The sequence below is a fragment of the Gymnoscopelus braueri genome (genome assembly GCF_963280865.1).
Source record: "Gymnoscopelus braueri genome assembly, chromosome: 9".
NCBI classification, from domain to species: Eukaryota; Metazoa; Chordata; class Actinopteri; order Myctophiformes; family Myctophidae; genus Gymnoscopelus; species Gymnoscopelus braueri.
The window spans coordinates 8,949,410-8,961,057 of NC_137610.1; the positions used below are offsets into that span (position 1 = coordinate 8,949,410).

At 39.2% G+C, this 11,648-nt stretch overlaps 1 protein-coding gene across 1 annotated transcript; it reads right to left on the reverse strand.

Moving 5' to 3' along the window:
* Nucleotides 1-377: 377 nt before the first annotated feature.
* On the reverse strand, nt 378-10,274 carry cpa4 (carboxypeptidase A4; the record flags this gene model as incomplete). The annotated part of the gene is made up of 11 exons (XM_080438016.1): nt 378-565; nt 1,667-1,751; nt 2,033-2,232; nt 3,131-3,221; nt 3,861-3,971; nt 4,369-4,470; nt 5,635-5,736; nt 6,659-6,757; nt 7,234-7,368; nt 8,289-8,370; nt 10,210-10,274. 11 exons carry the CDS (start codon nt 10,272-10,274, stop codon nt 378-380), a joined length of 1,260 nt encoding a protein of 419 aa, XP_080294142.1.
* Between the last annotated feature and the right edge of the window lie 1,374 nt (nt 10,275-11,648).

Consider the following 11,648-nt stretch of genomic DNA (forward strand, 5'->3'; position numbering starts at 1 on the left):
CGGTTATTAATCAATATTTATAATTAATTATCCCTTTCAATTTATCAATCTGTTCTTTCTGTGTTATTTTAGGCACAGCTGGTGAGGTGTTGTGTTAGTAGGCTAGATCCCTGTTCAAATTCAAGGACATGATGCTGATTGATCATACAGTACATGATCAAGAAGAAAATAGGATGAAGAGGATAATTGAACTAATACTGCACATGCTATTAAGCACAGCACTAGAGTTGTACAATGATTTCAATGTAACCCAAGGACACACAAACACAACACTAGCCCAGATACCCTTTTTTTAATTTATTTTTTATCTTTATTGCTTCAATTGAAATCAAACCTCATACATAGGCTATAGACTACTACAGTAGGTTTTAGATGCTTCAATAGGGATGGTCACGGACATGTTCCATGAGGTGTTTCAGGGCCAGCCAAGTCTCAGTGGCGGTGGGAATAATCTGATTGGCTGGCAGGATGAAACCATAGCGTCCGGTGTCTCTCAGCTCAAAGGCATAAGAGTACTTGATGCCCAGGTCGTAAGACCAGTCAATACTGCCACCACTGGCTTGATCTGAAATAGTGGAGGAGAGAATGATTAGAGATTTATTTGCAATAATTTCCTATGAAGCACATCTATCTATCTATCTATCTATCTATCTATCTATCTATCTACCTATCTATCTATCTACCTACCTACCTGCCTGCCTGCCTGCCTGCCTGCCCGCCTGCCTGCCTACCTACCTGCCTGCCTGCCTGCCTGCCTGCCTGCCTGCCTGCCTGCCTGCCTGCCTGCCTGCCTGCCTGCCTGCCTGCCTGCCTACCTACCTACCTACCTACCTACCTACCTACCTACCTACCTACCTACCTACCTACTGTACCTACCTACCTACCTACCTACCTACCTACCTACCTACCTACTGTACCTAACTACCTACCTACGTACCTAACTACCTACCTACCTACCTACCTACCTACCTACCTACCTACCTACCTACCTACCTACCTACCTACCTACCTATCTATCTACCTACCTACCTACCTACCTACCTACCTACCTACCTACCTACCTACCTACCTACCTACGTACCTACTGTACCTACCTACCTACCTACCTACCTACCTACCTACCTACCTACCTACCTACCTACTGTACCTACTGTACCTACCTACCTACCTACCTACCTACCTACCTACCTACCTACCTACCTACTGGACCTACCGACCTACCGACCGACCTACCTACCTACCTACCTACATACTTAACCACCTGACTATCTATTTAAATATATCTATATATATCTATATATTGGGGCGGCCATAGCTGAGTGGTTAGTGAGCCCGCCTAGGGAGCCAGAGGCCCTGGTTGCCCCAGGTACGATTCCAGGCCAGGCCAGCAAATGTGTCAATGAAATTTGTCCCTGAGCAAGACTCTTAACCCCTAATTGCTCACAGGCCCTCATTGGAAACAAGACCGCAAGGACTTTCATGAACAGACCTGTTAAAAGGAATTATATCCTTATCGTTATCTATCTATGCTTTCCCTACAATCTGTCTTGCCGTTTGTTTAAAAACTGCAATTCCAAAGCAGTTGCCTCTGTCTTCAGGTTTCAGTGATTTGAGTAACTCAGTGTGGTATGAAGTTCCATCACAAAGTGGTGGACAAAGTACTTACAGATGATGTTGCAGATGCTTCCAACCTTGTATCGGGTGCCATAGAGGGAGGTGAGTTTCTGAACTGCTGCCCTGCCAACGGAGTCCTATATAGGAGAACAATAGGGTTAGGGAGGACATGCAGAGGACACAAGAATGGGAGTAGAGTTATATTTTCGTGTGTTGGAAGCCAAAAGGCCATGGCTTGTTTAAAAATGTTCATGAACATTGAGCAGGCATGCAGTAAATGCAACCTCAGCAGTAGCTGCTTAGTGACAAACAGCAGCAAAGAACAATAGCAAGGTGAAAGCTACAATGATGTCAAACTTGAAATAAGGCTGACAACAATACATTACAGTGGAGAAGATGTACAGTTTGTTGTTCCTACCAGCTCAGGTTGGTCAGCCGCAGCTCTGCAGGAGTAACCATAGGGGTACATGAGCAGCTGGGAGTAGGCATGGACAGAGATGAAGGCCTTGAAGTTTCCATGGTTCTTGACCAGGTTGACCATGTTCTTCACCTCGATCTCAGAGTGGGCAGAGGGGCCGTGGAAAGCGTCAGAACAGGGGTTCCTACTGGCACCGGGACCTGGTGTGGTGAACCAGAATCGGGATCACAATCTGAACTGGATTTTCTGACTACCATGAATCTGGGAGTCAGGGGAAGGCTCCTTTGATCTTATCAGTATATATTTAGCATATACTGTATATATATATAGCTTATAGATCTGACTGGACATCCCCCTCTTAGTTCTAACAAATCTCAATCTACTGTATATATCACAGATGTTGTATGTTTGTCGAAATCTTTGTCCAAAGTATGTATGTATGTATGCAGTGGTGGAAAAAGTACTCAAATTATTTACTTAAGTAAAAGTACCAATACAGCAATATAAAAGTACTCTGTTACAACTAAAAGTCCAGAATTCTAAATTTACTTGAGTAAAAGTACAAAAGTATTGGCATCAAAATGTACTTAAAGTAACAAAAGTAAAAGTACTAAATATTTGAAAATAGCAGATCTACAAGCTCACAACGCGTCGCGATTAGACGCGTTGTGAGCTTGTAGGTCGGCTATTTTCAAATAGCCTATGTATAAAATAGGGTTAAAGTGGTTAATGTATGTTTCATTATATCATAATTTACATCTGAAAAGTAACTAGTAACTAAAGTTTTCAAATAATTGCAGTGGAGTAAAAGTGCAATATTTGCCTCTGAGATGTAGTGGAGTAGAAAAGTATTGGAAATTGGAAATACTCAAGTAAAGTACAAATACCTCAAAATTGTACTTAAGTACAGTACTTAGTTACTTTCCACCACTGTATGTATGTATGTATGTATGTATGTATGTATGTATGTATGTATGTATGTATGTATGTATGTATGTATAATATGATCAAATTTGATATGCATTTGTGTGGAAAAAATAAAATGAACATACACTTTATTTATCAGTTCATTTATGTTAATGTTTCTGTTGTACCAACCGCCAAAGCCTGCATCCCAGTTTCTGTTGGGATCCACTCCCACACAATAAGATCCAGGGTTCTTGGAGCGGGTTTTACGCCACATGCGGTCCTACACATCACACAGTTTGTATTAGTCAAGTTCTACATCTTCCCTGGCATAATGCCAACGTCAATTCCACGTTAACCTTTTGAACCCTATAGCGACACTATTCGGGGCAAATACATTTAGGTCATCATGTTTAGTAATACCAAACATATTAAACATAATAAACACCTATATTTATATGTATAGATAGATACTAGAGGTTGAGGACACCTACGTTGCACTGCCGATTCGACCTATATATGGGGCATACGGACCTCTGACGTCACGCTCATGTCACCATAACTCAGTCATAACCATAGAAGGAGTTCCCAATGTGGCTAAGCCCAAATATGGAGTGTGTTGTCTAACCTCAATGTGTCGTCATGGCATCAGGTGCAAACAAATCAGTCAGCTCCATATATGGGCACAAAAGGGGGCATGCCCACATATGGGCATATACTGATGACATCAGGGATCTCCATATATGGGCATAAAAGGGACAAGGACTGACAGATACAGAGATCTCCATAATTATATTATTGGCATTTCAGTCGGTTCGGTGGTGCAACGTAGGTGTGAGGGCCGTGTAGCGGCCTGAACTCTAGTATTATGTAAATTGTCTTATTATTATCTTATGTATGTCTTGAGTGTCATGTAACCTACGTTGCTGTGCGAGTAAGCATAGCCATCAGGATTAGCGAAGATGAGAAGGTAGACGTCCATGTTGTTCAATAGAGAGGTCATGGAGGTGTCACTGCCGTAGTCAGTGGCAATCTGCATAAAAACACATGGGTGGTTATTCTATGGCTTTTTTTGTTTGTTTGTTAGTCATCATCATTGTGGATTCCTTTTCAGACTTACAATACATTCTCAAGCCCAAATTACACTACACTTAGACATGTAGAAAAGGAAAAGATTACAAAATGTGTACCTACTGTACCAGTAGATTGGTATTTAATGACTGTAAGTGTAGCTGCGTATATTAGAGGGAACATTTACACCATCTGGGCCTTTACTGGGACCAAAATGTTTTAGTCGATTATTTTCCATACACTATAAAGTGTGTCAATTTGAGTGAATAAAACACTGTATGTGTACGTATGATGTACAGTATGATATGAGTTGTATATTTAAGTAGTTTCTATGTTTATTGAATTGTCCTCCCATTCACCTTGTTGGCGGTCCAGACCCCAGTGGCCTGAGACACCCACTCCCTGGAGTGGATTCCAGTGTCGATCCAAATGGCAGGACGCTTTGTGCCACCAGTGCTGAACTGTATAAACAGAGAGATATTTGTTAAAACATGTTCTCTGTGACGAAGGAGTCCCATGTATGCAGCCACGTTCAAATTGCATGCAATCTACATTATGTTCATTCTAATGTTGATTTACATCAATGGCATTCTTTTGCTTTAAAGGTTCTATGACATTCATTTTCACTTTTTTTATTTTTTTATGTTTTTTGGGGGGTTTTATGACCTCAATTACACCCAAAAAATCTGAACTTTGAACATTCAGTGGATTTTCTGTGGTCTGGGGTTTTCTGAATAATTAGGCTGAACAGTAATCTGAGCTTGGCCTTTCGGCAGTGAGGTCACAGCCAATTAATCCCGCCCACTCTCCTCCTCGCCCCTCCCCTCCCCTATCCTTTCCTTTGGGGGGGGGGGCGGAGCAGAGGCGATGATTGACAGGCAAAATCCCTCACCAGCGACACCCGCAGGCAAATATTTCTTTTTTCATTGCAGTTGAAAAGGCTTTAGAAATGTGAGAGAAAAACACCTGCCATGGATCAATGGAGTGGAATCTTTTGTTAAAACTTTCTATACACGTTTGAAGGACCATGACAAAGACTTTTAATGTGTGGTAAAACTGAACGTCATGAAACCTTTAACCCAATTAAGACCGGGAACGCATCTGTGTAATTTTTTGATTTCTTTGGATATTAAAAAAATAGCAGATCTACAAGCTCATAGTGTGGCACCGAGTGAGCTTGTAGATCTGTTATTTTAGAAAAATCTTGAAAATTCATGCAAATCTATGAATATATATTCTACAAATGTCTACAACTGTTTTTTGAAAAAAAACATATGTTGCTATATCAGTGGTTCTCAGACTTTTTATATAAAATGATATGTATTTCGCTCAAAATATGTTGTTCCCCTTGAGAATTTTGGGGGAAAATATATTTTTATGTATTTTATATCATTATATATTTTTGATTGATTGATTGAATACTTTATTAGTCAGCACGAGGTACAGTCAGACATTCAGGCTAAAAGGATGACACAAAAATAATTCTGGGGACTTGTTGACATTGTGGTCCTATACAGTATGTATTCAATTCATCAGCATACTGTAGCATAACAATAACACAATAATACATGGGATCAACAAATACAAAACTTCTCTAGGCTTGTAGATCTGTAGTGGTCTCCTACCTTGAGCACATACATAGGCCTGTTCTCATAGCTTCTCCCGATCTCCTGCTTGGTCACCAGGTTGGGGTGTGCAGCCACCAGCGTGTCCATCCACCTGTAGATCTGTAAGTGACAGAGAGGGGAAGTATTACAACATAGACCAGGGGTCTTCAACAGGGGGTCCGAGACCCCTCAGAATTACTACAGGGGGGCCGCCAAATTTTTGTGTGATAGGATCATTTTGAACCCTAGCATCCCTATTCTGACGAGAATTTTAGCCAAAAATAGCCGATCAGCATTGTGGGCTTGTACATCTGCTACTTTGAAAAGATTTGTATGCATTGTGAAAACTTGTGAAATGGGACATTCTGCACAATGAGTACTTTCACTTTTGCTACTTTAAGTGCATTTTGATGCCAATACTTTTGTACTTGTACATTTTGAAAAACAAACTTTTACTTGTAACTATGTTTACATTGTGGTATTGATACTTTTAATTAAGTAAAAAACGTGAGTACTTCTTCCGTCACTGATTACAACAAGCTTAGTGTTTACAGTGCGTAAAGTACAGCGCTTTAAGCACAATTGTCCTCTGTGGGTAATTGGTTAGGCTAGCTTGGTTGCAGGACATTTGGGCACTTGTTCTATGATTGCCAATTTGTCACTACACTGCGCATGACTTGCATTGCCTCTCCTCTTTCTTTATCCCCTTCATACAATAGAGATGCTAATTAATAGAATAACTTGACCATTATACAGAACAATAGCCCAAATACATTATGTACACTATACTAGTCTACTGTAGAAGATGCTGTGTTATTGTGCTCCAGAAGAAAAAAGACATTGAACATTATTATTTAATCAATGAATTCTGTACACCACACAGAGTTGTGATTTCCGTGTGTGCATGTCCATATAGAGTAAATATTTTATTATGGCTGTCAAAGTCCAAATTGTGTGTGTGTTGTGTGTGTGTGTGCGCACACACACGTGCGTGTACGTGCACGTGTGTACTGTGTACGACTGTGCATGTGTGTTTACATACAGTCTCCAGAGGGTGGTAGGCTCCAAAGTTCAAGCTGCGGGAGCTGCGTTCCATCACTTCGTTATTCTCCATCTCTGCCTTCTCCTCATCAAGCACCTCCTACACATCACAAACCAGCTCATATTGACTCCATACTCCATATTCTGTTGTCTTAGGACTTGGTGTGGAGTAAATTCATAGGCTTAATAGTGGAATTAGGAATGTTCCACAACTGTTTTCTGAACATTAATCACTAAGTAACAGGGATGTAACATAGCTTCATTTACCCAGCAAAAAAACACATTTATATCACAGTTATATCACCCTCGTCTCGTATGATAGCTAATGTACTATATAGAAAGAGAACATGATGTCACACCATTGAAAGTAATAGCTGAAAACCTTGTTCTTGATAGTTACATGTATACCTCGATCATACTTCTATTGCAGGTGTTAAAGTTGAAAACTGTGTAGTGAAATGTTTACTTGTGTACCAGATTACGTGGTAGTAGAAGTACAAATACAAGTATATACAGTAAACAAGTTAAAAACATAAAATGTAATTATATATGATTAGATGAAAATATATGAAAGACCTGAAGGTTGCTGATGATGACAGAGAAGGGAATGCTGTGGGCATTGAGGTAACCCTTGACAGCACTCAAACTGGGGTAGGGCACACGAATGTCAACAGGCAGCTCAGTGGAGACGGGATCGAGCCAAAAGTCCAGCTGTAAGAACAACAGGAAGGTCACAGCTCTGGCTGAATAAAATATCTTACACAGTTATAAAGCACTGATAACTATGCTGTTGTCCTTGTGTACTGTTTCATCATATGCTGTGATGATACTAGACAGAAGGATGTGATTCAGGAGTCACTCTGAATCGCAACAGCGGCTTGGGTACATGGTGTAAGTACTGGCAGCTGACAGTAGGTGGGGCACTCCAGCTCCATAGATGCCCTTGTTGCTCGACTGATACAAATAATAAGCCACTTCAATATGCTTAGTTACTTACTTATTGGGGTATTGATTGTGTATACGCAGACATAGACTAAACATACAATAATAAATAAAATAATATTTTATTATCTGATTTCTACAGTTAGACTTTTTTCTGTACCTCTGATTCACTCTTGGGCTTTCTGAACAACACCTGGGAGGGTCATATCTTTGTGCATGTGTGTACACTGTGTTTATGTGTAGCATTGTGCTTTCATGACTTGGTGTGTGTATTGATTGCGTGTCTGTGACATGCTTAAGGGAGACATGCTGTCAGATTATAGACAGCCAGTCTCTCTCTCCGCAGTGTCTTCTAGCTGTCACAAAGCGATCTGATGAAAAGAATGAAAAGTTGATTTAATAGGCCAACGGTTCAGGAGCAAGTTGTTAGGGTCAAGGGTGAATAAACTTTTGCATTCTGTTGACTTCAGCTGATTCCTACAGCCTGTTTCTCTGGCCATGTTTCAACGATGGGAAGTCAGTCAGTGATCCATTCTTACTATTAGCTGACCCCTCCACAGGCCGTCAAATAAAGTTCAAGACAGCCTTTATTTCAGGCGGTGTGTGTGTGTGTGTGTGTGTGTGTGTGTGTGTGTGTGTGTGTGTGTGTGTGCGTGCGCGCGTGCGCGTGGCAGCGTACTGTACAGTACCTCCCAGTTCTGTTCATCCTCCAAAGCTTGCAGCAGTTTGATGTGTTCCTCTGTCTCCACATTGACCCTGAGGACCTGGTCCCTGGAACACAAACACAATTGACTGAAATAAACGAAACTAAACTAAACACACTCAGGTCTACAGCATCACCTCTGCCTCCAAAGGGACAACCATGAAATATCATTTGTTTTGGCATGTCTGCATTATTTTTGATATAGAGACAGCAAGCAGAGAGACAGGAACGGTGGGATAGAGAGGGGGGATGATATGCAGCAAAGAGGATCATATATGAACCTGGATCGCTGGACTATAGCCTTAAATACCTACAGTTTGCACTCTAGAAGGCATTTTATCTACATCTTGAATGGTTCACCACTTGAACCCTAGGGCAGGGTTAGTGCAAGTAAGTCTGGCCTCAGGCCAAATGTTTTCTAAGCCATTAGATGGTGGGACAGAACTCAATAAATGGCTAATTTAGGACCTGGAACTTGCAACAAACAATCTTATATACATATGTATATTGTTAAAAGTTAATAAATAAAGATGTATGTGGTATAACAATTGATAGAAATGCATGTGGAATCAAATGCTTTTTGTGCAGGCCTCATCCTTGAATGTGGCACTTAGAGGATATTTAGTTCATCAAAAAGTTTCAAAAGAACATTTTATCTGGAGACAGAGAGTTATACTCGTTTTCAAAAAAGAGCTCTTTCATGGCTCAAGGTCTCTTGGAACGGAGAGAAACAATGTATCATTTAAGGCATGTGAAACACAGCTTTGGTTTATATATTAGGGATCTACAAGCTCACAACGCATTGGCTAAATTAATAGTAATCACATTTAATTTAAAAATTATAAGTCAATACGTGTTTATAGACTGTTTCAAATGACCATCAATTAACGCATTACATTTTTATTCAGTTCATGAAACATGGATGAAAAGCAATATTTAAGGTATCTGAACTGATCTAAACATACCTTTGATTAAATACCACATGGATCCATGTCTAATGGATAATTTATGCAGAAGAAGATATACAGTACTGTCTGTATTGTACTAACATTTGTTTAATTCTTTTATCTGAGTTCAACACAAATGGAATTTCTATTTAGTTTTTTAGGGTTAAACCTGTGGATGTGATTTAATTTGGCAGTTTATTCATTCTTCACCAGTGTTTAGAAATGATTTTCTTTCTGCAGCACACCACACAGTAACTGCTTATCCATTTGTACACTCTTAAGAGTTAAAGTAACCAAACATAAAGATTTTACTGCAGTGCAGTGCCAATATCTTATAATATAGTGCTCATGTATTATTGCTCAATCACACAGGATAACCACATCAGTGGTGTAAAGTCACTAAGTACATTTACTCAAGTACTGTACTTAAGTACAATTGTGAGATATTTTTTACTTTACTGGAGTATTTCCAATTTTCAGTACTTTTACTTCTACTCCACTACATCTCAGAGACAAACATTATATTCTTACTCCTCTACAATTATTTTAAAACTTTAGTTACTAGTTACTTTGTAGATTTTACAAAACATACATTACCCACTTCAGCCCTACAGTATATACAAAACATTTCGGCCATTTGAAAATAGCCAATCTACAAGTTCACAATGCGTGGCGATGCAACGCATTGTGAACTTGTAGATCTGCTACTTTCAAAAGATTTTTTATACATTTTATATATTTGAAAACTTGTGAAACGGGACATTCTCCATAATGAGTTCCCTTCTACTTTTGGTACTTTAAGTACATTTTGATACCAATACTTTTGTGCTTTTACTTGAGAACATTTTTAATACAGGACTTGCAACAGGGCATTTCTACATTGCAGTATTGCTACTTTTACTTAAGTAACAGACGTGAGTACTTTTTCCACCACTGTCAAATACCTGAAACATAACTTACCCAAAGAAGACCCTCTCACACTGGGCAGCCACCAGAAACACACACAGCACCACCAGGCCTTTCATGTTGCAGCCTCGTACGTTCAGCCTGCTTGGGGGTCTACCAGCGAGCCAGGCAGCACCTCTTATAGTTTCTTAAACACCACTGACAACATGTGGTCCCTTTCCCAGAACAGCACCTTCCTTTTCCTGATAATGACATTGACAACTTTCCTATCCAATGGAACGCTGTGAAATTGGGGAATGAATGTACCGTTTCAGCTCTATTTGTCTTTCCTATTGCCAGCTGCTGATAGCGGCGTTCTCCCCAGAGCTTTCGGCAGATAGATACCTGTCCCTCTGTTCACTTTAGTGAAGGAGGAGGGGCAGGAGAAGACAGACTGCAGTGGTGGAGGAAGTACTGACATTATTTAAGTAAAAGTAAAAGCAGCAATACCACAATGTAGAAATACTCTGTTACAAGTAAAAGTCTGGTATTAAAATATTACTTGAGTAAAAGTCGAAAAGTATTGGCATCAAAATATACTTTAAGTACCAAAAGTAAAAGTAATCATTACGCAAAATGTCCCATTTCACAAGTTCAATATGTATAAAAAATCTAGCTATTTATTTTCAAATAGCTAAAGTACAGTATTATATAGGGTTGAAGTGGTTAATGTATGTTTTGTAATAATATTCAAAATCTACAAAGTAGGCCTGGGCCGCAGCGTGGCGGTCCAGGCACCCTAGGCTGCAACGCCAGCCTGACAGCGCGACACGGGTTCAAATCCCGTTCCCTACGAGTACGACCTTTTTTTCAAAGTTTTTAATATTTGCCTCTGAGATGTTGAAGTAAAAGTTGAAGTAAAAGTATTGAAAATTGGAAATACTCAAGTAAAGTAAAGCATACCTACACATTCTACTTAAGTACAGTACTTGAGTAAATGTACTTAGTTACTTTACACCACTGCCAGACTGTGACTGCATCAGGGGAAAGTGACTTTCATTTACAGAAACGCCTCTAGGTCTATGCAACAGCACAAGAAGCATAGACTCTTGAATGATGAACATTACAATGTATTTCATAGCGATGGCGATGGTACAGTACATTTCTCTAAATCACAAAACCCTCAATTCAGGTTTTGTTTTTCAATATACAATGAATGCTTGATTTATGATTTACAGTCTGGTCTGTCAAAAACAATACATAATGTAAATAACATTCTTAAAATTTTAGGTCAAGCAAACAGAATATTTTTATTTAAATAATTTTTTTTTATAATATATTATGTTATTTAGATAACTTATTTAGACATAATAATAATTCATAATTATACTTAGTTACTTGTGCGCATATTCAGTAAACCACATGCATACAGTTGAATAGTTAGCATCCATCCAAAAAAATAACATATATATATATATAAATATATATATATATATATATATATATATATATAT